At 41.0% G+C, this 27,726-nt stretch overlaps 6 protein-coding genes across 8 annotated transcripts; 2 read left to right on the top strand and 4 right to left on the bottom strand.

Annotated features, from left to right (window-relative positions):
- The first annotated feature begins 862 nt into the window (after positions 1-862).
- On the top strand, positions 863-3,332 carry LOC120727051 (cytochrome b-c1 complex subunit 7). Its single transcript, XM_040021181.1, has 4 exons — positions 863-936; positions 1,925-1,993; positions 2,112-2,278; positions 3,125-3,332. The coding sequence occupies exons 1-4, from the start codon at positions 918-920 to the stop codon at positions 3,200-3,202; spliced, it is 333 nt and encodes a 110-aa protein (XP_039877115.1). The 5' UTR covers positions 863-917; the 3' UTR covers positions 3,203-3,332.
- On the bottom strand, positions 3,331-6,164 carry lrrc14b (leucine rich repeat containing 14B). The gene is given in 4 exon segments (XM_040021178.1): positions 3,331-4,387; positions 5,106-5,719; positions 5,721-5,735; positions 5,859-6,164. Coding segments are annotated over 4 exon segments (1,584 nt in total). The 5' UTR covers positions 6,135-6,164; the 3' UTR covers positions 3,331-3,708.
- LOC120727050 (protein naked cuticle homolog 2) lies at positions 6,135-13,993 on the bottom strand. 2 transcript variants are annotated; one of them, XM_040021179.1, is made up of 10 exons: positions 13,488-13,993; positions 13,352-13,378; positions 13,181-13,251; positions 9,354-9,408; positions 9,004-9,110; positions 7,856-7,951; positions 7,629-7,764; positions 7,364-7,507; positions 6,763-7,210; positions 6,135-6,245 (listed from the first exon to the last, which is right to left on the bottom strand). In XM_040021179.1, exons 1-9 carry the CDS (start codon positions 13,510-13,512, stop codon positions 6,789-6,791), a joined length of 1,083 nt encoding a protein of 360 aa, XP_039877113.1. In that variant the 5' UTR covers positions 13,513-13,993; the 3' UTR covers positions 6,135-6,245; positions 6,763-6,788. The 2 variants fall into 2 exon arrangements, with proteins under 2 accessions (XP_039877113.1, XP_039877114.1); XM_040021180.1 differs by having other exon boundaries at positions 9,013-9,110.
- Positions 13,994-14,090: 97 nt separating this feature from the next.
- On the bottom strand, positions 14,091-16,889 carry gatad1 (GATA zinc finger domain containing 1). The gene is made up of 5 exons (XM_040021399.1): positions 16,435-16,889; positions 15,482-15,604; positions 15,340-15,399; positions 15,034-15,217; positions 14,091-14,947 (listed from the first exon to the last, which is right to left on the bottom strand). Exons 1-5 carry the CDS (start codon positions 16,612-16,614, stop codon positions 14,757-14,759), a joined length of 738 nt encoding a protein of 245 aa, XP_039877333.1. The 5' UTR covers positions 16,615-16,889; the 3' UTR covers positions 14,091-14,756.
- Positions 16,890-17,549: 660 nt separating this feature from the next.
- On the top strand, positions 17,550-21,258 carry chrac1 (chromatin accessibility complex subunit 1). Its single transcript, XM_040021237.1, has 3 exons — positions 17,550-17,789; positions 17,910-18,036; positions 20,323-21,258. The coding sequence occupies exons 1-3, from the start codon at positions 17,631-17,633 to the stop codon at positions 20,403-20,405; spliced, it is 369 nt and encodes a 122-aa protein (XP_039877171.1). The 5' UTR covers positions 17,550-17,630; the 3' UTR covers positions 20,406-21,258.
- A 1,249-nt stretch (positions 21,259-22,507) lies between these two features.
- Positions 22,508-25,444, bottom strand: si:ch211-57n23.1. Of its 2 annotated transcripts, none has more exons than XM_040021236.1 (3): positions 25,255-25,444; positions 24,180-24,734; positions 22,508-22,871 (listed from the first exon to the last, which is right to left on the bottom strand). In XM_040021236.1, the coding sequence occupies exons 2-3, from the start codon at positions 24,725-24,727 to the stop codon at positions 22,730-22,732; spliced, it is 690 nt and encodes a 229-aa protein (XP_039877170.1). In that variant the 5' UTR covers positions 24,728-24,734; positions 25,255-25,444; the 3' UTR covers positions 22,508-22,729. The 2 variants fall into 2 exon arrangements, with proteins under 2 accessions (XP_039877170.1, XP_039877169.1); XM_040021235.1 differs by having other exon boundaries at positions 24,180-24,738; positions 25,255-25,443.
- Positions 25,445-27,726: the final 2,282 nt, after the last annotated feature.

Below are 27,726 nucleotides of genomic sequence, written 5' to 3'. Positions count from 1 at the left end.
ATAAACTCTGAGGTCCTGGTATATGCAAACTTCTGTCTGGATCCTTACAAAACAAAGATGTGGAGCAATGTTAATAATTTTTGGGAACCCTTTTTAAAAGAAATTACCAGTTTCCGATACCATTGTTGTAAACAGTATTCTCTTAAAAATAACAATATGTTAACAACACTTACTGGACTTGTGGAGTTATTTTAAAATCCTAAGAGACTTGTAAACATCTGAAGAAAAATATTCTTTAATCATTGATGCAGACTCATGCAGAAATATTGAAATTTCTTTTAAATTTCATTTTGTAGAGTGAGACCAGACAGATGGGATTCTCAAAGTCAGTCAGTTTCTCTGGGTTTGACACAGAAACAGCACACAGTTTTGGGAAGAAGCCCTTTTCTTTCTTCTTCATAATTTTAAGGTCCTCAGACTTTTATGTATTATTGTAAACAGATACAGCTGGCTCAGACATTAATGGAGTTTCAGATGGAGGTTCCTCACAGGGAACATCAGGCATTGTTTATACAGTAGTTACACTGATTTACGCTTTATTTTCCTGAGACCCAGCCTGTTCATTATGTTTTTTGTAGTGGACAAAAAACTGTAAGATACTTTTTTTCCCCTTGCTTCTCAGGAGGATATTTATACTGCATTGATAACTATTTATACTGTAAATTTAAAATGTATTTATACTGTATTATACTGTTTTATATTATGTATACTGTATTATCCCGATTTATAATTTATTTATACTATATTTTTACTGTATTTATTCTGTGTTTACACTGATTTAAAGTGTATTTACACAGTTTTAAACAAAATTTCCGCTGTCCGTGAACGTCGGACCTTACGACAGCGTGACGTCAGATAAAGTTGCTTTTGAACGCATCTTTACCCACAACCCACCGCGTTCCTTCTCAGCGATAAACATGGCGACGAGGGCACCAGGTAAATGAACCCCTATCCTTTTTCATATTTCCAGGTTATGCTCGTTAATCCTCTCGTTTTTAACCTGTGGTCAGATCTGTTTTATTCTGTTGCTCACAGCAGGTCGTTATGTTTACTTTGTCAGTATAATTAGGCCTTCCGGTGCCTTTGACTCGTCTGTGTCCTCTAGTGTCCCCGTGCTAGCTGATGCTAACGGGTGCTGGTCAGCTAGCGTTAGCTTAGCGCTCTCCAGTGCCGGTAAAATAAATTGGTATTAAACAAATACCTCCATCCTGTTGCGCAATAATAAAAACCGTGTTTTACTAAATGACTGATGTAGAGCTCAGCCGTCGTTTGGAGTTAAATTTAAGAAATCAACCAAACTGCTGTTAGCTCATTGCTAATGGAGGTTAAAGTTTGTTTTCTTTAGTGAATAGTTACGTCTGTCTCACAATGACATCTGAGTGGTCGTAGTTGAATGGTTGTTGTCTGATATTCATACAGCACATCTGACTAATTGCCTCTTATAAGATGACATATATTTTATGTTGGGAAATCACTGTTACAGCAGCTCATACTAAAATAGCTCAGTAAGATAAATAAAATATGACAAGATAGATTTCTCCCTGTATTTGTTAACTAAGACATCCATGTTTAACTACTAGGTCTCTGATCAGGTGATCAGTGATTGTTGGTGGTACTTTGGTCCAGGTTAGAAAAAGGAGACTGCTTTTGAGATTGAGGTTCCCTAGATATGTGACACTACTGATACCATTAAAAAGAAGATTAAGGGCCACCTGTACAGGCTTAATTTTATTTAAACCTATCTATTTATACAATTTTAATTTTCTTATTTTGTATTGTAATGTACTTCATAACTAAAGTTGACTGACTTAAATATGTATACTAAGTGGCTAGAACACTGTTCTCCTTCTTTCCTTCCATCCTCACTGATCCTGTCTGTTTCTGTCTCTTTCTCATGATTTTTTTTTTTTCTATTTCTTTACAGCTGCAACAGGAAGGCTCCTGGTTGGCTTCCGTAAATGGTATTACAACATGTGTGGCTTCAACAAACTTGGTAAGGCCGCAATATAATAATTTAAGATGATCAGAGTTCATTAGCTAAAAATGTTGCCAGTTTCGAAGCTTGTTAATGGAAACCGGATTGTCTTGAGCTTGTGGGTTTTCTGTTGCAGGTTTAATGCGTGATGACACGATCCATGAGGACCTGGATGTGAAAGAGGCCCTCAGGAGGCTTCCAGAGAATGTGTACAACGACAGGATGTTCAGGATCAAGAGGGCCCTGGATCTCTCTATGAAGCAGCAGATTCTTCCTAAAAACCAGTGGACAAAATTCGATGAGGTGCTTTCACGCAAACAGACTAAATTAGCATTTTCAGTGCAGTGTAAAATGTAGTGTTAATGTTAACATGGATAGATGTAGTATTTTTCTGTTGGTCATTTCATTGGACGTGATTATTTGTTAAGTTTTCCACTGAGGCTTGAGTCATGCAGTCCTAAAGATTTGTCAGCACAGGTCTGGCAGCCACTGTTTGTTAGGGGGAAATCTGATCCCCTGATTGGTTGTGAGTGGTCTTGGCACTTGGTTTGAAACTGGTAGACACTGGTTGCTAGGGGAAAGTATGTATTCTGTAACTGGTTGGCGACTAGTTTCTGGAGGGTGTTGGGAGTCCATAGCCTGAAGGTGGTTGCAAAGTGGTGTGCAGTGCTGCTTTGTTGCTAGTAGTTTGCACTTAGGATGCCAACTTGTCTGCAAACTTATAACTAGATAAAAGTTGTGCAACCAATACATTTCAAAAGCCACAGCCTTCATTCTCCTTTCCTGGTATGTATCACACTTTCCTCACTACCAATTGAATAGTTTGCAAATGTTCACAGACAAGTTGTCTTCCCTGCAAACTACTGGCAACAGTTTGCTAGTGACTACTGTAATCATAAGGATGTTGTTGGTGCAGAACCCTCTCTATGATTGATTTCACCTCTTATCAGTCAGCTGGAACATAGCTGCTGATGAGTCCTAAGTGAATTCTCAGTGTAAGATATGAAATTTTAGTCAAAGTGTGGAAAAGAAAGATAAGTAAACAGAACTATCACAGAGGTTTTTGGAAAAAATTGTTTTTTATTATCTTAGTTTAGGGTGGGATTTTTAGCCTCTGCTGATTACTAACGTCTTGTGTTTTTCCTGCAGGATGTCCGCTATCTGACTCCATACCTGGAGGAGGTGATCCGTGAGAGGAAAGAAAAAGAGGAATGGATGAAGAAATAGGCCATTCCAGTTTGCAGCTGTTAATCTTAGTCTTCGGTTGGTTCGTGGTCGTCCCCTGGTGTAATATTTAACATGAAATGTAATCTACATATATAACACAGTGCTCATTAAAGAAATGTACATTTTGAAACATGTCTGTCATTTATTTGATATATTGATATGACAAATTACAGTTTCAGAATTACTATAGAAGGATCTGTCACATGTTTCAGTGTTGGGCTGCTTATAAATATAGTTACAGCATTTAAACAAGAATATATAAATTAAAACAACATGCACTGTATATACAGCTAATAAAACATCTTAGCAATAACCAATATAGTTGCTATCTGCATTGCACATCTGTTTAGTTTATATAATTAAGTCCTGGAAGAAAACAGCATTTGTTGACACTAACATAATTCCTGTCTTAACTATAGTTAAATCTGGTTTACTGGATCCATTTTCACAGTGTTGGGCTTGAATGAAGCAGCAGACTTTGAGCTCAGGACTAGTCACAGTAAAAATCAATCATCTTTCCAAGTCTGGGATCTCCTGTTGTTCACATCTGTTATCGTACCTATAAAAGTGCCGATGACGGCGTTAAAAGATTTCAACATGGACACCCCCAGCTCATTACTGGTTTCATTGATGTCTGGATCGTAGGCCCCCATGATGGGGGTGCACACTTCCACCCCATCTCTACCTGCTCTTTCCAGGACGGCCATCAGCTGGATCCTGATCTCCTGAAACAGCTCCGTGTTGTAACGCAGCAAGACCGAATCGTCCAGAGGATACGTGACATCATCTGCGTAACATTCACGGGGCACAGGTGCCTCTATGTACCTTAACTTGGGAAACCCTGCAGATAGAGTGGAGAATAACCTAAGCAGGGCAACAGATGTCAGAGGGTTTCCCATAAGTCTGAGCTCCTCCAGTTGCTGACAGCAAGCCAGAGCATTAGTGAAGGCGTCCATGTGCTCGTCCTTTATGTTGCACTCCTCGAGAGCCAATCTTGCCAGAGTTCCCGAACTCCTGCTAAGCAATTTGTGTACAGGGGTGGAGAAAGAGTCAAAGAGGTTGTGTCCACTGATGTCAAGGTGAACCAGGGTCTCACTGTGGAGACTGTTGGCCAGGTAGGTCATGTCTACACGGTTCAGGCAGCAGTTGGCCAACTCCAAGCATAGTAGAGGTGTGTTGAGAGGACTGTGAGAAGGAAACAAAGGAGAATAAAAATGACTCTGGTATGAAATGCTAATAGAGGTAGACATTTGTAGTCAAACAGGAGCGGTACAGGAAATGCTTAAAAAGGTACAGCTAACAGGTGACAAAGGATAAAAGAGAACACTCATGGCTCTTATACGCTACAGGCTGGCACGTTTTCCTTAGACGGAAGTGTTACATTAAATCAGTGAAGTACATAGGACATACAGATCCACTTCATCAGTATGAAAATGTTTTTCATTCTGTTGGTTGGTCACCCATCTGTACATCTTTGTAAACGCAAATTCAATCTTTTGTCAAAGTCTTTGCTCACTTATTTGTTAATTTTATGAACAATGTGCTGCAAGCTTTTGCTCATCTATACCTTGTTTGTTGAGCATCAAAACATTTTACATTACAAAATCTATACTGTGCATACTCGCTCCTGTTCTATTTCCATTTGAAGGTGAAGAATACCCAGCGGGTCTTTGCCCTGCAGCCACCTGTCCTCGCACTGGCACCACATCAGCAATTTTAACAACAGAATACCTTCCACTGTTGTACAATTGACAAAGGTTAAAGGTGGGTATTTTGAGCTGTGTTAAAGCTCTTGGTGTTGTTGCTGATCACGTCTACAATCAGCATGCATTACATGAATAGACAAACTTAGGGCACCTTGTTGTCTGTCTCTTTATTGCTCCCTGTCTGTGCTTGTACTCACTTTAGCAGTCTCCGCAGGTGTCCAGTGAGAGTAGAAAAACCAACATAGAGCTCAGTGAGGCTGCTCAGTCGTGCCAGCAGGTTGCCAATGGTGGCCAGCAGATCCTCGTCGTCAGAGCCGAGCCTCCTGACATCCAGGGCGCTGGCTGGCAGGGTCAGAGACTGTAATTTGGGGAATTCCACCCTGGACAGCAGCACCTCCAGGTGTGAGGCCTCTAGAGGAATATTGTGCACCACCTCCAGCTTTGTGATGGACTCTGGCTCTGCTAGGCGAAGAACATAGAACAGCTGCTTGAGAGTGAGAGAATCCGCCCTAAAACTAACAAAGCGAAGCTTCAGGGGACAGTAACGGAGGAGCAGGAAAGCCTGAGCTACCAGCTCATAGTTGCGGCCTGTGACGAAGCCGTTCAGACGGACGTCAACAGATGTTTCAAAGGCAGATTGGGACACGTCCGTATCTTGCATGGCCACCATGGTCTCGTAGCACAGTTTTGTCAGGAGCTGGGTTCTTGCCCATCGACCCAGGGTGGATTTACAAGGGCAGGCCTGATGCTCAGTGTCCTTAAGGGCAGTCAGGTCCACCGTGTGAAGGCTCTTGGCATATGTTCTCGGGGAGAGACAGCACATAATCCTTAGAAAACAAGAGAATATTACATTAAAGGTGACTATTCATGAGTGTTTTAAGGCAATGACAACAGAAATGCAACTGAAATGAAAATGATTAGGGGTACATTCAAGGTGGGTGGTTTGGTACCTTTAGGCCGTTGAGAATTGCTTCCAGACAAAGCCGGCAGGTGCGAGATGTGAGGTCTAACTGACAGTCGGCTGTCTTTCCCAGAAGTCTTTGTAGGTTGAGTTCAGGAAGAGGCCACATCTGGACCAAAGCATGCAGCACCTCAGCCTGCTCGTGGAGGTAGCAGGCCTTGAAGAGAAGTGGGTAGAGGTTAAAAGACACACAGGTGAGGTTTTCCAGAGTTCTCGCACCAGCCTGAATGAAGCCCTCAGCAGCAAGGAATCGCAGGGACTTCATGTCTTTAGTTTTTTTTGTGTGTGTTGGTATGTATTTGATTCAGCGTCTTGTCTCTTTTGTAGCTGCTGCTCCGTTGGTATCTTCTGTTGCTGTCTCTCTGGGTGTTTTGCTCTGGTGAGGCAGGAGAGAGGCACAGAGGGTAAGTAAGAGGGTTGAGGTTATAAATAGCAACAGCTGTCTCACGTCCTTCGCTGGACGTGGTTTCTATTTGCAACTTTTGCCAGACAGATTAGCAGGAACAACATCTGAATGCTCACGAGGAGCTTCACTTTCCTCCTCACAGCACACCAAATGTTTGGCGTTTAACACAGTTTTAACTATTTTGCCATCATGTACTTCATTTTATGTATCTGCTATTCTTTTCCAACCAAACTACTTTGTACAACATAGAGGTGCATGCTTGCAGGGCATTGTTGTGCAACTGAGGATTTTTGTCAGGGGAGATACTGTGGTCACTGCCCCTGTACTAACAGAGCCATCCTCATATAAATAATAACAGTCTAAACAACTTTATTGCATGCATGTGTCTCACATTTGACATTATAATATCTGTATTGGGGCACTGATGAGAAAAGAAAATCCAGAATAAGGTGAAGACTAAGCTAAAATATTACTAAGCTGCTCTTACCTGTCTTATATGTGTATCACATGAGGTTATGATGGGTGGTAGTGGTGATGATGGTGATGATGCTCATGGAAGTGATGGTGCTCATGTCTCTGGGCCAGCGGGACACCACAGGAAGGCTGAAGGCTGTAAAATGTCTCCCTGTCTTGTCCTGGCTGTGCCTGGAAGCCAGCGTGTGTATGGGGCGAGGCAGAATATTGTACCATGGAGTGAAGCTTCCTGCTGTGGGAGCGACGCGGGAGGCTCTGGGAGGCTCGAAGGAGAGTCTGGGTAGGATGGCACCACGAAGCAGGGTGCCGGCCATGCAACCTGCAGGACTTTCTCTCAGCTCTGGTCCTATCACACATGGATCTGCTTCTCATGGAGTGAACAACACGGAGGTCTTGGGGTGACTCAGAATGCACAGAGTTCTCACAGTGCACCACTAGATGGTGCTGAAGAGGAGGAGAGTCTAAAAAAAAAAAAAAAAAAAACAGAAGAAAAAAACCCTTAAGTGTATTTTCCAGAGGACACACACACACACACACACACACACACACACACACACACACACACACACACACACACACACACACACACAGAATTAATGGAGCTTTTATGATACCTGCATTGTCAAACTTGGAGGCATAATTTTCAATGCCAGCTAGATCCTGGTAGTGCTTTCTGCGCTCTTTGTTTTCATCCACACAGAAGAGCCTTCTCATTGGACGTCCGGCCTCCTGAGATCCACTCTGCTCCTGCTCTGCATCTGTTTTCAGTGAGTGCAGGATGTTGGCATTGCTGACAGTTTAGAAGCTTATTAAAATCTTGACGGTCATGAACTGTTTAGTTTTGGGTCCTTGAATCCTAAAAATCACAATAACACGTACCTGTGTTTGAGCTCTTGTTTGGATAATATGAGGAAGTTACAGCTAGCTTGATCCTGAGGGGCCTTGTGCCACTGCAAGGCTGCTTCACCGATGTCTCTAAAACCTCAAACACGGAGTGCATCAGGCTGGACATGTCCTGCAGAACACAGATATACACACTGCATACAGAGACATTTTACATCTGACATATGTCAGCAGCAAAAACAAAAACAAAAACCCTCTCTTACCTCTTTCTTGACCTCATCTGTGTTGTCAAAATTGTACAGTGTGAAGGTCCACTCCTGCTGAGAGTCGTCTCCAGGCTGCACGTTACCCTCCATGCCCTGTGTTCACATGCGAACATGCTGTCAGAATAATACTGATGCCATAGTTTGTCATTTACAGTAATATGTGTATTTGCTTATTATATGTACTGTAACTTTACACTCATGAGACATTTTTTTTTTATTATTATTATTATTATTATAATAATTAATAATAATAATAATAATATTATTATTATTATTATTATTATTATTATTATTAGGTACACCTTACTATTACACTCCCTTTTGCTTTCAGAGATGCTTTAATTCTTCATGGCACAGATTCAACAAGTGCTGAAAACATTCTTCAGAGGTTTTGGCCATATTGACAAAATATCCCCACACTATTACACCAGCAGCAGCCTGAACTACTGACAAAAGGCAGGATGGAGCCACGCTTTCACAGTTTCCTGTTCTCAGCTGATAGGAGTGGCACCCGGTGTGGTCTTCTGCTGCTGTAGCCCTTCACAGTTCAGAGATGTTCAGAGATGTTCAGAGATGCTCTTCTGCATATGACTGGTTATTTGAACTACTGTTGCCTTCCTATCAGCTCAAAGCAAACTGGCCATTCTCCTCTGACCCCAAAATCAAAAACTTCTACAAGGCCTAGAGATGAGCATGTGGGAAAATCCCAGCAGATCAGCAGTTTCTGAAATACCCATCTCTCTCTAACAATCACATGAGTTGCTCCCATGTGATTGTCTCAATAAATATAAGCACTTAAATGGCTAAAAAAACCAAAGTGGCCACTGAGAACATTACAGCCCCTTTAAAATAGCAAAATCCTCCATAACAGCCTGCAACCAACCTGATAAGATAACATGTTTTATCAGGTTTGTTTAGTCCATTTCAAGAATACATATTTAAAAATGGGTGTTTATGCAGCTTTTTCTGCGCGACTTCTTCACAGTCAGGAGTCGTCTCATCATGTTTTACTAGAAAACTCCACGAAGTCCCGGCACCCAACCCCACCAGTCTTGGAAAAACCAAAATCTGAGTACACACCAGTTGCTACAATTATACTATATTATAACGTTATTTGAATATCAAATAACGAGGTTACCAGTTACCTCACTCACAGCAGCACGGCTGCTGCTCCTCTTTGTTTCCTTCTTGCACTTGAAGTGAAAATTGGTCCCTTTATCGGGCGTCTTCTCTTCTTCTGGTGGCTGAACCACTAAACAGCACAAAAATGCATCATAATTCTCTTTTTTTAACAGACTCACAGTTTATGGGTACTTAAAATTATTGCGGTCTATCTTGTATCTTTCTGATTACTCATGTAAGGCTCTGTCTTAGTCTTATATGAACTATTTCCATTGTTTCGTTTAAGTGGATAAAACCCGATGACATTCACTAAACAATTGAACCTTTAAAGACCTTAGACGGGAAACAGGATGACGTGTGATTGCCCACTCACCCTTCATGTCGCAGTTATGATCAGAAGTGCTTTTCCTCAATTCCACATACAAGTTCTGTGAAAAGAGTCAAGAGTGTAAATTATCAGAGGACACATTTAAGAGCGGGAGGAAGCAATTAAGTGATTTTCTTGTCCCGTGAGTGTGAAGATGGATCTCCAGATGTGAGCAATGTTGAATAATCTGTGCATTTTTCCTTTTTATGAACCACAAAACACAAAGCAGTGGTATGAATACTTTTGGCTTACTTTGCACACGTTTAAACACACAAACATACGGCACTGCAAAGAAGAAGAAAGCCGGTTTACCCGCATGTTTTTGAATGGCTGACATCTTTTCGCATGCTTTCTTGCATAAATACACGAAGATGAAAACGCTCACTTAAATCCTGAGTCTTGGCTGGACCTCTTTGCACTTCAGGTTTAGGTTTAGACACACTGTATATGTGTTGACTGTTATAAGTCAGCTTACTTTAAATCCTCTAAATCCATTATATACTTATATGCATTTACACATATTTTCAAATCCTACAGCAGACAGGGTTGATGAAAGGACTTGGATCAATTTCTGTTACTTGAAAAATATCGAATAAATAATACTTTAAGAAAATGAATCTCTTTCTGCTTTAGTCTTCCAGTGCAAAACAAAAGAAGACAGGAACAAAAAGCCTTTTATCTGCCGACATGTCCCTCACCCATGTCACACTGATGCTTCAGCAGATGCAGTTGAGCAACACAGGGAGTGATAATTTGTGGGCACGTCTGCACACCCGCATTCGTGTTCAGATGCAGGCAACACACCCAGCGTATCCTGCCACGCTCTGCCTGCAGTGAAGCTTTGATGAGAGAAGGCGGCATCACCCGTCAGTCCATGGGCCCATCCTGATTTCAGTGAGCAGCTTGAGTTCATTTCACTAATGTGTAGCTGATGCACATCTATGCAACTAGGTCCACACCTAATAGCCTGTAGGACCACTTCAGTGGTCTCTCACATTGTTATGGAGGAATTTTGGCCAACCTTCTTTACAGCATTGCTTCAGTTCATTGAGGGTCCTATGCATGACCTCGATTTTTTTTTTTTTCCAGCCTTTCTGTTTGCTGATGTTTTGGGGATCGTTGTAGTTTTGGCCAAGCTTTACCTCTCAGACATGTGGCCACACATTTGAATCTAGAATACTTTGGTATTCAGGGGAATTCAGGGTTAACTCGATGATTGCAAAGTGGTGAGTCCTGTGGCTGCAAAACAAGCCCAAACCATCCCCCCTCCACCACCGTGCTTGAAAGTTGGTGTGAGGTGTTTGTGCTGATATGCTGAGTTTGGTTTTCTCCAAATGTGATGCTGTGCTTTATGGTCAAACATTTCCACTTTGGTCTCATCCGTCCAAAGGACATTTTTCCATAAGTCTTGCAGTTTTTTTGAGGTCCAACTTTGCAAACCTAAGTTGTGCAACCTTTTTACAAAGACGAGCATTTCTCCTGGAAACACTTCCAGACAAGCCAGTCTTTTTCAGTCTTTTTCTAATTGTACTGTCATGAGCTGTAACATTTAACATGTTAACTAAGTTTTTTGGGCTTTTCTCTGAGCACTGAACAGTCTGACTTTGGGGTGAATATGCTGAGGCATCCACTCCTGGGAAGATTGACAGCTAGCTTAAATGTTTTCCATTAGCTGTAGAATGATGAACTTAAACTGTTTGGAAATGGCCTTTTAACTCCTCCCAGATGGATGGACATCAACAATTAAGTTTCTTTAAGATCACTGATGACATTTTTCCTCCTTGGCATTGTGTTAAAACACACCTGAATGCTCCAGACCAGCAAACCGGCCAAACATCTGTTTTTAGAGGTGCTCAAACTCTCTTGATCAGTTAATCAAATGCATTTAATTGGCAGCTCCCGGCTGCTGCATAATTCCTACGGAAGCGGTAAGTGTGGACTTAGTTGTCCTGCACAACTGTGTAAACCCTCTTTATCACATGACTGTATACTAATGCATATTTACATGTTTACCGATAGCTCACATTGAGCTGCTTCTATCAATCTGGTATTTTGAACATTTAGCTAAGCAACTAAAACAACTTCACATTTGGTAGAATTCAATTTGAGGAATGTAAGTGAACAAACTCAGATTGTTTGGTCTATAATTGGCTTGCGGGATGGACTATAACCCAAATATAATCACAAAATCCACATTTTGAACACATTATTTTTGAAAAGAAGTTTGGATTCTCTGTCTAAACCAAAAACTAGACAGGATTGTTTTCTTTGAACTTCAAGTTAAACTCGCCACGCCTTTTCTGCTCAGTATGCCAACATTTACTTAAAACTGTAATTATTCAGCCTCTTTTCTGCACACATACTTGACGGAAGATCATAGGAAAGGAAACAGGTTTGTCCGTTCTTTAGACAGTCAACCTGTCAACACCTGAGCCTGCCTCAGTGGTACTTGACAGGTATGTAAACATTCACCTATGAGTCTGCGTGTTTAAAATTTTTACCCACGGCGCTCCCCTCCTCCCCCCTCACTGGATACATCGAACGTTGCACATAAAAGACTTCATTGTTTAGTTATCTCTACAAAATCTTTTTTAAACTGTTCCAGCTTCTAAAAACCGTCTTTAATCTGTCACCTCTGCGAAAACTGTGACAAGGAAACGTTTTAAATGTGATTTTAAGGGGAAGACTTTCTAACAAAGATGCAAAGAACGGAGTCATCTTTTGGAAAAAGAGATGTTTTTGACATTACCACTTCACAGCAGTGGTGTCATGGGGGATAAAACTACATTGGGTTGGAAAATGTAATCGCAGGAAGTGCTCCAAGCGCAGAACCTCCACCACAGCCCTTTAAACATCTTGGCAGAGTCAACATCTTTTTCCAAACTGCAGAACTTTCCAGAACTTTTTTTTTTTTCTTACAGCAGCCCTGTGCAAATATTGTCCTGAGCTTCAGACTTTATTGGCCTTAAAATAACAAGTTTTGCCCAAAGATATTAAGAGATCAAACACTTGAAAAGCTGGATCAGTGAATTTTCTGTCCTTAAAGTGTGTAAGACAAATGCAATCAGTGTTTTTAATCAGGTGGTCTCAGAAGCAAACAAATAAAAAAAAAAAAACATTATTACACTTGATGCCATTTATGAAATGAAACAAGCCACACTTCACCCACTCCAGCCCCAAACACCCCACCTCACACCCTCACCCGTCTGGCTGGGGCAGGAAAGCAGTCCCAGATGTGGATTTTTTTTTTTCCTTTTTTCTCTTTTTCCCCCTCAGTGAAGTTGGGCATAAAGACCTCGCTGTCTGGAGGGGGGTGGGTGTGCTGAACTTCACAGACTTGGAAGTCTCTTTATAGAGATGGAGGAGGAAGGGTGGAGAAATAAATAAACGACCACCTTCCAAACATCTTTTATGTCTCCTGGATAGATGTGAGCAGTTTGTCCCCAAGCTGGCACGACTGAAATGAAGCCCTGGATGCTGTGTTAAAGGCGTTTAAAGAGCCAGTGCGGTTTTTTCTGCACCATAAGAACACGTGTACTTGGCTTTAATGTTGCCTCATGTGCATTTATTTATTTGTTGAAAGAAGCTTACACAAAATATGATTTTGCTTTTTGGGCCCTTAGATCCTACATTATTACCGAAATCACTAGTAAAACCTGGCTGGTTTCCGGAGCTGAATAGTACCCGGGCAGTACTGCACCAGCTTCAGGTCTAACCTCTTTTCTGTCAGCACCAGATCAGCGCAGTGATACGGGAAACGTAGGTGAGCGAGTTATAGGTTTAGCTTCTCTCGAATTAGTTATTAATATAAGAACAAAGATGAAACTCATTACCTCTGTCAGCTTTCTTCTGCATATGTGGCTACTCTGCGACTCTCTCAGCACACTGGAAGCCAAACTCCGTCCTGCAGAGGATAAAAACAACCACATATTTAAAAAATAAATAAATAAATTATAAATTCATGTACAAATTAGCTATGACAGCATGTGTCTTTTCTGTCTTACCTTCTGGACTCTGCCGGGGCTTCGAAGCTGCCCAAATAATGAGATGACAGTGAGCGGTAGTGATAAGACATTTCAAGTATTTCATTTCTAATAATAATAATTAAAAAAAAGAAGCTAACTAGATGTAACTTCTCACCGTGTTTGGACTGGAATTTGCCCATACTGTGATCAAGAAATGTTCACCATGTCCAGCCCAGAGAAAAAAAAAAAAAAAAAAACTCAAGACATGAGGAAGTTTTCGCGGACTGGGAATTTCACCGACGACTCCAAAGTTTCACCGAGACGTTTATCCAGGAGTGCACAGGCAGAGAGCGATGACTGCCGCGCACTTCCTGCTTCGGTTAAACTCTGTTTGATTGGTTAGAGATCGGTGATACACGTGACCCAACCTTACGTCTGTAAATCAAAGTAACAGTGTGTTTATAGTTTACTTTAAACGACTCTGAACAGCATCCGACTAAGAAACGGGCACAAACCACCGACTTAAAGACTTTACAATGAGACGTTCACGGTCAAGAGCTTAACTGACACAAGTGGCTTCATTCCAGTCTTTAGACACCACCAGTCTAACACTTTGACATAAATCAAACGTGACATTTGTTCAATCAGGATGCTGGAACAAAAACCAATCAGATCTCTCTGTTAATTTTTTTTTTTTTTTTAAACATTTATTTATATCAGTTTAAAAAAAAAAAAAAAAAAAAAAAAGGAACAAAAGAAAAATCACAGGCAACAGTAGTGATGGAAAAGAGCTTTTTGTTTATTATCAAATACAAAAGTAACATTTTTATGGAAACTTGTTTCTACCACTGGAGAGAAAAAAAAAAAAAAAAAAAACACAACCCAAAAAAACAAAAAGTGGTGTAAACAAGCTTCCATATGTTTCAGCATCACAGCTTGTGAATAAAGCAATAAGACACATCATTACCATCAACTTACAACTCCCCTTCAAATGTGAAGTAATGATCAGAAAACCCCAAAATCATTATCTCCTTAATAAATGAAGGAATCTCTGTATGCATTGGTCGTCTGTTCTCCTTCAAACTTGGCGGGTGTATGGGCTGGAGGCAGTGCCAAGTTTGAAGTAATTCGGGGGGTGTCTCATTTGTGACGCTTCTTCCTGTTACTAGTCATTGAAAGACCCCGTCGCTCCTGTTGCTAAGCGTCACTAAAAACAAATGTCACATTTCAGACCGTCCTGCGTCCTCACAGATGACACAGTCCTCCCAGATATCAGTATTTATTACATTTAAACCTTATTTACATTTAAACCTCCACTGACTGCAACATCTACCTCTGCAGATGCTCTGCTGATGTGCTGGCAACTGCTGACCCTGCACTAGCATCATGTGAATGTACATTTATTTCTTTAAGAACAGAGTCCATGTCTTTAATCACAGTCCCACTAACTGCTGGCACTGACAGACTCTTTGACAGTGTGGGCCGGTGTGGGTCCTATGTGGGTCCAAATATAGCCTTTTTCTGGTCGTATTGGGATAGTAGGGAACGGGGTGCTCCGAGACTTGAAGTACTCAGAGGGGGCGTGGCACACAAACTCCAAATACTCCATCTTTCTGGGCAGATCCTCCTCTGGACCTATTGCAAAACATTTGTGTTTGTTTTTTAAAGCTTAAATGAACAAATTCCACTAGAGCACTGCATGATCCAGAATAACTGCTCACCAACAATATAGGTGCCAGGATCGAACTGGTCCTTTGGGCTGGCTTGAGTGGGGATGAGCCACGTCAGTGCTGCACTTTTTTCACAGTACTGATCCTGTACAAAGCCTCGAATCTGAGCATAGTAAGGCCTCCCATCTTCTTCATCTGTTACCTTAATCACGTCTCCTATCTGGTAGTATACACCCTGTGATATATTGACAGTGATAAAGGATTAAGGTTAATTGATATAATTAATGCTTTAAAAAGATCAGACCAGTTTCAAGTGAAAGTATTGTTTCTCATGCTTTGCAACAATAAACACCGTACCTTATAAAATATGGATTCTGACGTGATGATAGTCGCTACAGATTCTGGTGCTTTGATTGGCTAAAAGGTTGGCACACACAAGGGTCAAATGCATGAACTCAACAAGAAAGAAGAAAAATCAAATTTACATTATCAAACTTACATTTTTGAGTTTAAATATGTGTCGTCTTCCTTTTCCTTTGGTTGAGACTTTTTTCTCTGATGCAGGAGCTTTGTACTTTGTGCTTCTCAGACGTGCAGACCTCCTGTGGATCTCCTGCTTGGACTATAGACAAACACAAGAAGGGATTGGACAATTGACTGCAGCTTGTCAGTTGAAGAAGATGATGAAAAATAAACAATGAGACAATACTAAGACCAGTACTAACAACTATCAGTTTGTTTGTTTGTTAACTGATTAATCACTTAATGTGAAAAATATTTCAGTAAAATGTGAAGCTATGTAATGTTTAAGGCATACAGTTTTACCCTTCAAGTTTGATCTCACTTGACAACAGACTGCTATATTACCAATTTTAATTAAAAATAAGGGTTTAAATGATCTTGGGGGTTTGTTGAGATGTTTCGCCTCTCATTTAAAGATTTAAATACTTTCACTTTGTACAACACAAATGACTTTCATTTGAAGCATCATTTTTTTTTATGTTCTGCCATCTGTATTTCGCACAAGCTGCTGCACAAGAGCCTGAAAGTTGTGCCCAGTGCTTTCTCAGGTAGTTATTATGATCAAATCTGCGACACCACATGTAAAAACTCCTGGAGTCACACCGGCTTGTTTCTGTTAAACTGTTTTACACATGAACAGTGAAGACTACAGTCTTGAAATGAGACATGTGCTCTTCTAATAACTTCAACCCCCCCCCACAGTGATCGTCAGTATTTAAACTGAAATGGAAAACCTTCCTAACTCAGCTCAGCGTGGGCTCCGGGAGCGCGATTATATTTTCCATGTAGGATTATCTGTGAATGATGCAGCTGCAATGTCTGCACACAGCTCCACCAGTCTAAAAAAAAGAGCCCGAAGACAAACTCGTGAGGCTTTACACCATCACAAACAGGCCTGGCTCTAATCTAGAAACACTGGGTTTCACTGACCTGTTTCCCTCCGCCATTGCTGGGCTGAGTGATGGAGGACAGGGAGGGTCCTGACGCCCCGCCGCTGGCGCTCTTTCCCGTGCAGCTGTTACATAGGATCTCTCCCTGGTTTCCTTTCTTCCACATCGAAGAAGAATTAGTCTTGCAAACGGCGCAACATGGTTTCAAACCCAGCGGCATCGTGGCCGCTTCTTAAAACGACGCCGGTGGGCGAAGAAACAACACAGAACTCAGTGATAGGATGAAGATGCTCCGTTTGTGTGGCTGTGACTCTGGTAGAGAGGCTGAAATCTTCCTTCTGGGGCAGTTCGACTTAAAACAAACAGGTATGGCTCTGAGTTACTTACGAGAACAGCCAAATTGATCAGAAACTGGGGTTGTTTATATCTGTAGCCCATTTATAGCCACTACTAGCGGCACCATTCTTCTTCTGCGCTGGCGCCTGCCATCAGTTCTTCTTCTTTGGTTTAGATTTAGGTACATGACTAAATTATGCGACGCCACTGGACTGGAGGACACAACGCTAATAGACGCAGGCGAGCTTGTGAGAGTGTGAAGATGTTGATTAATTTTAACCAGTCGTGTTGTGGTAGTGATAAATTACGATTGGTTAAAACGACACAATGAGTAGGTAATATGTTTAGCTGTTTTTCTTAGATGTATAATGTATAAATTATTTATTAATTTGCCCGCTTGCACAAAATGAGTCTTACATTTCCGCTTTTTACTAACTTAATTTTTCTTTTACTTTTTCCGCTTTTTTGAAATCATTGTTGTATATGTAAATTTTGATGTATAATGCCCTCACTATGCACCTGTGGCACTGCTGTTTATTTACTGTAAGTTGTACTATTTTTATTCATTATCCTGCTGTAACAAAGTAATTTCCATCCATCTATCCATCCATCCCTGTATAAAGATTCAAGATAAATGTTCTATCTATCTATCTATCTATCTATCTATCTATCTATCTATCTATCTATCTATCTATCTATCTATCTATCTATCTATCTATCTATCTATCATCTAAAACCAGCTAAACCATTTTTAACTAAAGTACCTCCTCTTCAGCAGGGGGCGATGTTACAGCGTCGAGTCCGCCAGACGGTTTTAATCTGGTCAGACGAAGAAGAAACAAACCGCGTCACAGTTCAAAACAATACTTGGAAGTTCCGCTTGTCTCGCGCCCTGTCCTTATGAAGATGTCTCATAACAGCTCAGGCAAAGACGACCAAGCGTCGGGCAGCAAAAAGCCGATCTCTCTACCGATATCCAGGGTGAGGCTGATCATGAAGAGCTCCCCTGATGTCTCCAGCATCAACCAGGACGCTCTTTTCCTCACCACCAAAGCTACAGTAAGCTAAACATCATCCGCAGCTCATTCATTTGCTAACACTTTTAGCACCGTTAGCTTGTCTAGGGCATGTGAGCTGAAGCAGCGCGTTTGTGTGTGTCTCCTGTTGTTATTGTTTTAGGAGCTGTTTGTACAACACCTGGCTCTATCCTCCTTCAACAACGGCTCAGGGAAGGAAACAAACACCCTGTCGTACAGCGACCTGGCCAACACCGCTCAGGAGACGGAGACTTTCCACTTTCTCACAGGTGAGAGGCACCTGCAGGCACCTCGGCGGTCCTATGATGCACCAGCTGGTTACAGATTATACCTCAGACTGCACAGAGTCCAGATTGTTAGAAACAGTGAATTAATACCTCTCCCGTTGCTCTACGCACTGACTCACACAACGTCCGAATAAAAGTCAGCACAATGTCTGAATCGATTAATTTCCTGTTTCACACGATGTCTGAACCTACCTGCAGTGGCCTCACCCACAGTCTAAGAACTACTGTAATGATAACTGATCAGACTTTGGATTATTAAAGTGTTTAAGGTAGTTACATAACCCAGCATCAGCAAATGTAGATAAATGGGAAACTGTGGTTCCGTTGTGGTTGTGTGTTTCCAGTTTCACGGGATTTATGCTTCTGTTTCAAATCTACACCATAGAAACGCCACCCTGAACATGTAACAGCTGTTCCATCACGTTATTGTCTCCCCTAAATAGTTGTATTTTGTGCACCTCTCAGGGCCATTGTAAGGGACAAATATGTATGTCTCCAAAAAGAAAAAGAAAAACAGAAAATAACTGACCGCAACAAAAAGGAAGAAAAATATTTCTGTCATAGATGGTACTGCATATAAAACACTGGGACATCACCCTCAAGTAATAAACACATAAAACACCACAAAAGCATCAAGACTGGTAACAGCGTCAGCCACTTAAGTACATTACTCTGTAGGGTCTACAAAAATTCATCACAGAAGTCTAAAGGGCAAACTGGTTGAGCTGAGGTAGTATATTTGCAGTCCACTGGCAGCTTCAAACTACCTGTCTACCTGCAGAGAGCATCTGCTGTCAGATGCATCAAAAACATGTCATGTAACTGTTCTGTGGGTCTTTCTTGTGCTGCTGATGGTCCGTCACCTGGCTGTGGAAAAGAGCAAAGTTATAACATACAAAAACCCAAAGAGAAACTGGGTGTTAAAAGCAATCAAAAGCGTCAATTTCAGACATTGTCTGTGCTTTTTATTCTGTATTTTTGATGTTTTTTTTCCCCCCTCATGCTTCTCCCGCTCCTGACCGGCCTGTTAGCATGTGACCCTTGCAAAGCGAGCATTGGTTGACAGCCCTTGTCTGTAGGATCTCTATAGTCAAATACCGCAACAAACGGACACAATTCCATAAATTAAGCACAAGCAGGAGGAGTACATCAGGAACGGCATCTGATAAAACATTTGTGCCAAATCAAACACGCAGATCAATCCACTATGGTTATCCCTTAGGAAATAAGGGAGCAGCTCACAGTACCTCCACCAGCTGAACACAAGAAGACCAGATTAATCGATGAATTTAAAAAAATAATTAAATTAACTGATTAAGAAAAGAATAGGTATTAGAAACACTGCTTGGTATAATGTAGTATAAACAAAAAGGCTCTAAAATCTCCATAAAACAAAAACTAATTTTAACAGTTTTAACAAAAATCTAAAGTTGTAACCTTCATGAAAGGATGAGTTAGTTTAGCCAGCTTTACTTTAAGGATTATTTGAAGTAGCACTGTTTTTAAGTCTCTCAGGCACTGCTTTGACCCTTAAACACCACCAATAAGACTTTTATCTCTCTCATAACTTCATTTTATCTCCTGTGGTGTTTTTGGGTCTGTATCCAAACAGCTCACACTCACTCCTTTGTTACTTTTGAACGTCGGGCTGTCTGAATCCAGCGATTCAGAGGGTTTAAGGTGGAAATCCTCGGGCATGTTGCTGCTTGTTTTGCCTGCTATATCTGCGGTACTTCTGGCTGCTCGATTGTTTTGGGAGAGGTCACCAGAGCGTGCATGTTTGGTTTGGCACAGAATTACACTGGCTGCCCTTCCTGATGGTTTCCTTCTAGCCATTTATCCAGGCTGGGGGCGGAGACTAGGTATACACCGGATTGTGTCCCATTCTGTCGAGGCTTTCTAAGGCGGACATGTTAACCACTACATCGTGGAGCCACTTGTGCTCAGCATGCGTCTTCTGGACATATGATTATGTCAAGTTTTTAAAAATGGCTTTTCTGTAAAAACATTTTGTAAACAGTTTGTTATAATCTATATAAAGTGAAATATCAGATGAATTTTAAATATACAGAAGCTTAAACGTTAACGTGAAAGTAGATTTTAGTGCAGCTGTGCAGTGTGTCAACTTTTTGACAGCCAAGTTTAAAACCATTTGAGTCTTCCTAATACTCTTGAGTTAATATCACTCACTGACCTGCAACAAAAAATGAGATCTTTTCCTTCAACTATGCATTTTTACAAATTTTTTTGCTTTGTTTTCCTGGACAGATATTCTGCCTAAGAAGATCTTGGCTCAAGATTACCTCAACTCTTTGGAGCAAATGCAAGAAGAAGAAGGAGCTGATTACTGAAACAGGAGGATGGTCCACATTTCCCATCTGGACAGATGTTATCGCATCTACTCTTCCAGCCTGTCGCCGAAAGCAAAGTGACCGTCAGTAAAAGACACTTGAACTCTCGAGTTCATCTTCAGGGCTTTTGTAAAAAGTTACAGGACGTGGAACTAAACGCAAACTCACACGGGATCAATGTGAAATCAAGTGAAGACTCAAATTTCAAACTCCCCCCAACAGTAAATGAAGTTCAGCGACCCTTTTCTGCAAACTGACAGATATATTTTGTGTGAGCTAAAGTACTGTCATTACTAATATATGATGCAAACAGGAGTTCAGAACAAGTTTGCATATAAGCTTGTGTACTTAGACTGTTTATGGAGGTTCCCGGGTAGCACTGACTTAATTGGGCTGCTTGATTTGCGTGCACCGTTATCGGAAATGTTTCTGCATAACTGGCCAGTACGGACTTGTTCCATGTGAGCCAAGACATGGGAACCCAGCCCACGCAGCTGGAGCGCAGACGTCTTAGCTTCTGTGTTACTGTTGGCTTAAAAAAAATAAGTGGGTGAAAACATTATTTTAAAGGTGCTGTGAAACATTGATCTCAAACTCAGATGTGCTGTTGCTACTGTTAACCATATATTCGTGTTGTGATTTGACTGTCAAGAACTTGAAATTTACTAGAAGTGGAAAAACTACAAAACAACTGAACATGCTCTGAAGTTCAAAATAAAATCTCAGACTCTAACAGATGTAAATATTTAAAGTGTTTCAGCTTAGTCGGCATATCGCCCTCTGTGTATTTACAAATGTGTGGTTTAGATTTGATATTAAAATAAAAATTCATGCTGTCTTGTTTTGCACTGAACGTTTTTATTTTTTTTAAAAATACCACAGTTTATGAATTTGGTGTGTTAAACCACTCGCGTACTCTCCTCTGAGCTCCTCGTGTTTCCTGCAGTTTAGAGGTTTAATGTGACCATGAAATCTTCATACCTTTGCAAACAGGTAATATAGAGCCATGGTAAGATTTACGATTTTTATTTGACCTATTGTACTGTGTCATCATTTCTTTAACAAAAACTAAACCAGAATACATAAGCAGCATGTTTTAAAGAAAAAGAAGTCCATAAAACTAAAGTGCACCCCATGATTTAGCAGCTTGTCGAACCACCTTTAGCAGGAACTAATCGTTTTCTGTATGACTGTCAATCTCTCATATCGGTATGGAGGAATTTTGACCCACTCTTCTTTATAACATTGCGTTGGTTCATTGAAGTTTGCAAAGACTCATTTATGCACAGCTCTCACAGCATTTCACTCATGTTGAGGTCCAAACTTTGTGCCTCTGCAGCACCTTGATTCTTGATTCTGCTCAACCCCCAAAGTGTTCCAGAGTCCAAATTCCCAAATAGCTCCACTTTGGTCTTGTCTGTCCAAAGATATCCTTTCAGACGTTATGCAAACCTAAAGCATGCTGCCATTTTCTTTTTAGAGAGAAAGGGTTTTTTCCTGGCAAACCTTCCAATAAACACCACACATGTTCAGGCTTTGTCTAATTGTACTGTCGTGAACTTAAACGTTTAACATGTTGAGTGAGGCCTGTAGAGTGTGAGATGAAGCTCTTGGGTTTTTTGCAGTTTCTCTGAGAACTGACTTTGGAGTGGATTCACTGGGACGTCCACGCCTGGAACGACTGGCAACTGTCTTGAACGTTTTCTATTTGTGAATAATCTTTCTTACTGAAGAGTGATGGTATTCAGATTTTTTGAAAATGACCTTATAACCCTTCCCAGAATAACTGGCAGCAGCAGTCACTTCTGTTGCTGATGTATTACCTCCTTGGCATTGTGTAAACACGCACTTGAACACTTCAGACCACCATAAACGTCTTCTTTTATAGAGGTTCTCACACATGCTGTTACTATTCCTATTAATTCCTATGGAAGCAATAAGAGTGTCCTTAGTTATTTTTATGCAGTGTTTTTGCAGTATAGGTTAATTTCTATTAAATAAACAGTAATGTGGTGTAATGTGTTTATTTTAAGAAATGCTACAATGTTCATTTTGTTCTGTTGTGTCAAACGTTGACTGTAAAACTAGACTTTACAACTCTGTTCATCAGAACTCCAAGAAAATGTGACATTTATTCATTTCTGCTGATTCTTGGTTACACGTTTTATTTTGGCAGGCGAGCTGGTGACATAATAAGGTGCAAATCAAGTGTGTTTTGTTCTCATTACAAACCACACTCATCCTGAGCATGCATGCATGGACTACATCGTTATGAGACATTCATATCATATAAATACAGTTCAAATAAGGGGTTTCCAGCATCGTCAGTGATGGATGAGTTTTCTAAGTCGAAGCTGTACATTGAGAAGCGTCGCCTCCAAAGTGGAAAACTTCTCCTCCAGGTGGTTAGCCATGTGGTCTCTGCCTTCGAGAGCATCCCTCGTATTTGCGAGATGCTCCTTCATGCTGCATGGGATGAAAAATCACAAGCAAACATGACAAGAAGTCAAATTTGAACAATTCCCTCAAATGCTCACATCTAATAGAGCCGAATGTCCAAACTTTCAATTTATATTTGTGCCAGAGCCTCGTCTCAACCAGATGTCCAGACAGATGTGTGCAGGGAAATACTGGAAATGACTCAGATTGGCTGGAAGCTGTTTTCACTCAGCATGTTAAGCAGTTAAACACTGGTCCAGGGTTCCCCAGAACCTCACTAATAATAATTTAGGACAAACCCCCAACAACTGGCCTTGGATCACTTTTTGGATCCAAGCCCAGCTGGAAATGTAGCTGCTTTACTTCTTTACTATGTGGCTCAAAGTTGCATCTAATCTGTAGTAAGTACAGTAGAGGAAGTCTGTCTATAAATATGCCAAAACCCTGATTAAAGCACCAGATTTTGCATCATTAAAGAAGAAATCAGGGGATAAGCATTAATTTTCTCTGCATGAAACCAAGTACTGCACTGCATTTTAAAATGAGCAATGGAAGACATCATGGCATGGTTTCACAAGAGCAAGAAAAAGGGGAAAAAAAGAAAGGAAACTGCTGATAACAAAGACAGATGGATACCAATATTTGGACCAGACCGGACAGTCTCCCACAGAAGCTACGATTCTTTCCGGCGGATTTTTTTCTTAAGTATTTTTATTCATCTTTAGCCCTGATTGAGGTTGTCATAATTCATGCATGACACGGTTAAATAACAATAATTAATTAATAATTATTAATGGAGTGACACATCAGTGTCCGATGTAGTGGTTTATGCGCAAGTACTGACACAAATACAAGAAAACAGCCTTTGAATAGCTGTCCAATGTAGTGACCACCTTGCTTGAAAGGGTTAAAACTCTGTTTCTTGCTGCCACTGTTTATATTATTTCTATGTAGCATTAATATCACTTTGACTTTCAGATCAATCCATAGAGCTTGAGGGAAAGGTCGGAGGCCAACTATGATATGTTTTAAATCATTATACAGTACTTTCTATATATTGACAACACACTGCCCACTTAGAATCATAGCTTCTAAGTTATAAAGCTTTTTGTCAGTTTTTGACCAATAAATCATTAAATTGACATTGAAGACCTCAGTAGATGTAAATTTTAATTCATGGGGTGTGACATGACCCCACTCTAAACCTACAGAGTATTCATTTAAAACTTTAATAACATATAATAATATATAGCCTATTTTATAGTATTCACCTCTCCACCCACCCGCTGATCTCGGGTTATTCCTCCTGAATTCTCCACTGTTATTGTTTCTTACCTTGTAAAGACACCCCGCTCCTTGCCCTCTTTCCTCTTCTCTGCCAGAGAGACAAACACGGTCTCCACGCTTTGTATAGTTTCGGTCACTTTCTGGTGGTCTGATCGGATCCCCTGGACCTCCTCTCTAGCTTGGTGGTCGTAGGACAGCCCTCCCTCCTCCACCCCGCTGGAGGTGGACACCGCCTGCAGGGCGGCCCTGTTCTGCAAAACAAGCAGACGAGACCTGGCAAACTCTTTGGGTCCTGCTATGTTTTCCCAGCAGATTGGAGATGATGGAGGGAGCCAGAAGCGCTGCGTGCAGTTGACTGGCTTTTCTGAAGACTCTGTTGTGAAGGGGCTGTCAGCAGGGAAGCTGTGGAGCAGGTGCAGAAGAGACGATCCAGAGCCCCACTCCCAGTCCTCGAAATCCGACTCCCCTGACCCTTGCTCAGGGGGGAAACTAGGAGGAGGACTTGCTGGTCCTCCATCCTCTGCTGGAGAACAGATCCCCAACAGGAGACAGAAGGACAGGAAGAGCCAAGCCCTGCTAACTGTCCCCTGGAGCATCTCCAAACTGGCTGCATCAACAAGAAAAAGACTTAGACACACAGGAATCACCAAAGAAAATCCATTCACTGTGGTTATTATCAAGTATTCTCATACTTAAGCTTCCTGTACAAGAGAAAACTACTGTGTGAAGTGCAAGAAATTTCTACTGATCAATAGAAACATGAAAAATAACACTTAGACCTCTTGATTGCATGCATTCAATGACATAACATTCAAAATAAAAGCATGACGTTTATTATGTTAAGTTCAATAGCAAATAAGCTTAAATAAATTTCTTAATAAATTACACAAAAAAATAAACCCAGTACAAAACCAGAGAACACACATTTGTGTTTTTTCTCCTGCAGTTTAACCGGAAATTTGCCTCAGTTTGGTAGCGTCATAGTTGGCAACAAATCAAAACTGCAAACGCATCACTGAAGGAAATCCTGAACTCCAGATCACCGCGATGTTTTTTTTTTGTTTTGTTTTACGGATGTGATGCGAATTTTCATTCTAAGATGACTTTTGTTCAGCGGTCTTACCTTACAGAGAGAGCACAGAGCAGTCTCTGTTTGTGCGTAGCGGCGCTCCTCTGGTGCCTGCAGCCGTCGGAAAAAATGAGTCGTTCACTGCAGACTGTTACATGCAATCTGAATCACTTTTACTGGCCCGGTAACAGCAGAATCAGGAGCTTGGATTTTCCCTCAGTGGAAGGGGATGGGATGGGAGATTGTAAAATGCATGTGAGGTGTGGGTTACAGTAAAAGTTCCCTGCTGGAGGGAGAGAGCGCCATTCTCTGGATCGTATCCCTGATTTGAAGTGTATTTATTTCTTTGTGAGCTTCATTTTCTGTGCTCATTTGTGCTTTTTTTTTTTTTTGGTTTTTAGAAGTGAAGACTTTTTAATTTGAGTGGCAGGGGGGAAAGGAGGTGCGATGCTCTGGGTATTTATGAGCCATTTACAACATCCAAAACAGCTACAGCAAAACGCTCGAATTAAAACACCAAATCTGCTTCTTAAACTTGCTGGTCTGAAACCATCCCTGAGTTACATTTGAACACGATGGTGTCCTGCAGTTACTGGGGAGAAAAGAGTTTCAAAAAGTACCCAGACTGTCCATGAGCTCAAAACTCATGCAGAGCATCTGTAGTTATTTAGCGAGTTTTTTGAATGACCAGAGAGTGAATCCACACAGCCTGAGGCTTTCACCCTGACATAAGCTGCAAGGAATGGGACACATTTTGGCACAAACAAGCCAGGGTTTTGCAATTTAAGGGGAATGACGAGCAGTTTCTGAAAACAAACACTAAATTTAAGGATGAATTGTAAAACATAAAAAGGGTGGGACTTAAAAACATTGCACCACCATGAGATCCTGTTTATGCAATAAATCACTGGTTTGGCTTAAGTGTGCCTGCTGCCTCGCAAAGTAACCTTTTAAAGGTATTCACTGGGTATTTTAGTAAAATGTGAAAATAACATGACAATAATAAGAAGTCGAATAAAGTTAAAATATGAATTCCAGTTTATTTACATGGTTCAATAACACTTCATTTATTTGATCTGTTTGTAAGAGTTGACTACTTTTATAGTAATTTTGTATCTTTATGCTGTTGTTGTCACCAGAAAGTGACCTAATGTGACTTTGACCTTATTTTAAAAAACAACACTAATATTCTCTTGATGCAGCAAAGCACACGGGTGTGGAAAGAGTTCACTTTATGAGCATGTGTGCTGGAAAATATTGTGATTCACTTTTAATTTTTCTTTTTAGTGAGTGAGATCAAAGCTTAAATTTTACAACTGCAATTCTGAAAAAATTGGGATGCTGGAAAACATGTCGTCAGATGTTTAAACTGAGAAAGTCTATCTTCTTCAGTCAAACTGAAAAAGGAGTGCTGTTTATAGTATGAACAATCGGCTCTATGAAGGCCATCTGTGTGGTTCACAGATTTGTATAATTGTGTCCAAATGTTGTAAATACAGTGAAAAGCAAAGTCCAAAACTGACTCTGAAATAAAGAGAAATCTGACTCACAATACTTTGAAAATCCTGGCAAAAGCCCTGATCACGTGTATGTTTACCCCCTATTTTGGGTGGTTGTTATATCTGAGGCTATTACATGCCCAGAGTTTTTTCTTTTGTCATTCATACTACACTAAAGTAATAGATACACAAAAATACAGACATTTCTAAAAAAAAAAAAAAAAAAAAAATTAATTATGATTTATTAGTTATGACATACTCCCCTGTAGTTGCAATTGCAGGACAGTCTGAGCAGTGAGCTATCAGAACCTTTTCCTGCAGTTTTGTAGTTTTCTGTAATGATTTCTTTCATTGACTACAGCAGCATTCCTTCATCATGTACAATCCTGTACTGAGACTTACCATTATAACTGCACTTCTTATTCTTATATTAAATAAGCCCCCTGCTGTACTCTTTGTACACATATGACTGTGTGGCCACTACCAGCTCCACCACCATCATCAAGTTTGCTGACGACACCGTCGTGGTGGGCCTGATCTCTGATAACAACGAGACGGCCTACCTGAAGGAGATTAGGAATCTGGAGAACTGGTGCCAGAGGAACAACCTCCTTCTAAACGTCAGTAAGACAAAGGAGCTGATAGTGGACTTCAGCACTAAGCAGGAGAGGAACTACCAGACCCCCGTCATCAACGAGTGCCCAGTGGAGAGAGTGGACAGCTTCAAATACCTCGGAGTTCACATCACGCAGGACCTGTCATGGTCCTGTCACATCAACACCGTGGTGAAAAAGGCCCGTCAGCGTCTCTACCACCTTAGACGCTTGAGAGACTTCCAACTGCCCTCCAAGGTACTCAGGAACTTTTACTCGTGCACCATAGAGAGCATCCTGGCGGGAAACATCTTAACCTGGTTCGGGAACAGCACCATGCAGGACAGACGAGCTCTACAGAGGGTTGTGCGGTCAGCTGAGCGCACCATCCGCTCCGAGCTCCCTGACCTGCACTCAATCTACAGCAGGCGGTG

Source organism: Simochromis diagramma, unplaced genomic scaffold (genome assembly GCF_900408965.1).
Source record: "Simochromis diagramma unplaced genomic scaffold, fSimDia1.1 OVJJ01000753.1, whole genome shotgun sequence".
In the NCBI taxonomy this organism is placed as follows: domain Eukaryota; kingdom Metazoa; phylum Chordata; class Actinopteri; order Cichliformes; family Cichlidae; genus Simochromis; species Simochromis diagramma.
The sequence above is the reverse complement of the archived record's forward strand: the minus strand, read 5'-3'. Positions and strand labels throughout refer to the sequence as shown.

Excerpts from the sequence above, each read along its gene's own strand:
- LOC120727051 (XM_040021181.1), top strand. Across the intron at positions 1,994-2,111 it reads GTGTGGCTTCAACAAACTTG|GTTTAATGCGTGATGACACG; the intron begins GTAAGGCCGCAA and ends TTTCTGTTGCAG. Across the intron at positions 2,279-3,124 it reads AGTGGACAAAATTCGATGAG|GATGTCCGCTATCTGACTCC; the intron begins GTGCTTTCACGC and ends TTTTTCCTGCAG.
- LOC120727050 (XM_040021179.1), bottom strand. The coding sequence starts at position 13,512 with ATGGGCAAATTCCAGTCCAAACACG. Across the intron at positions 9,111-9,353 it reads TCATAACTGCGACATGAAGG|TGGTTCAGCCACCAGAAGAA; the intron begins GTGAGTGGGCAA and ends TGTGCTGTTTAG. Across the intron at positions 7,211-7,363 it reads CTCCAAGTTTGACAATGCAG|ACTCTCCTCCTCTTCAGCAC; the intron begins GTATCATAAAAG and ends TTTTTTTTTTAG.
- gatad1 (XM_040021399.1), bottom strand. The coding sequence starts at position 16,614 with ATGCCGCTGGGTTTGAAACCATGTTGCGCCGTTTGCAAGACTAATTCT. Across the intron at positions 15,605-16,434 it reads GCAATGGCGGAGGGAAACAG|TCCAAGCAGGAGATCCACAG; the intron begins GTCAGTGAAACC and ends GTTTGTCTATAG. Across the intron at positions 14,948-15,033 it reads TCCTGGCACCTATATTGTTG|GTCCAGAGGAGGATCTGCCC; the intron begins GTGAGCAGTTAT and ends GTTTTGCAATAG.
- chrac1 (XM_040021237.1), top strand. The coding sequence starts at position 17,631 with ATGAAGATGTCTCATAACAGCTCAGGCAAAGACGACCAAGCGTCGGGC. Across the intron at positions 17,790-17,909 it reads TCCTCACCACCAAAGCTACA|GAGCTGTTTGTACAACACCT; the intron begins GTAAGCTAAACA and ends TTATTGTTTTAG. Across the intron at positions 18,037-20,322 it reads GACTTTCCACTTTCTCACAG|ATATTCTGCCTAAGAAGATC; the intron begins GTGAGAGGCACC and ends TTTCCTGGACAG.
- si:ch211-57n23.1 (XM_040021236.1), bottom strand. The coding sequence starts at position 24,727 with ATGCTCCAGGGGACAGTTAGCAGGGCTTGGCTCTTCCTGTCCTTCTGT. Across the intron at positions 22,872-24,179 it reads GAGCGGGGTGTCTTTACAAG|CATGAAGGAGCATCTCGCAA; the intron begins GTAAGAAACAAT and ends CATCCCATGCAG.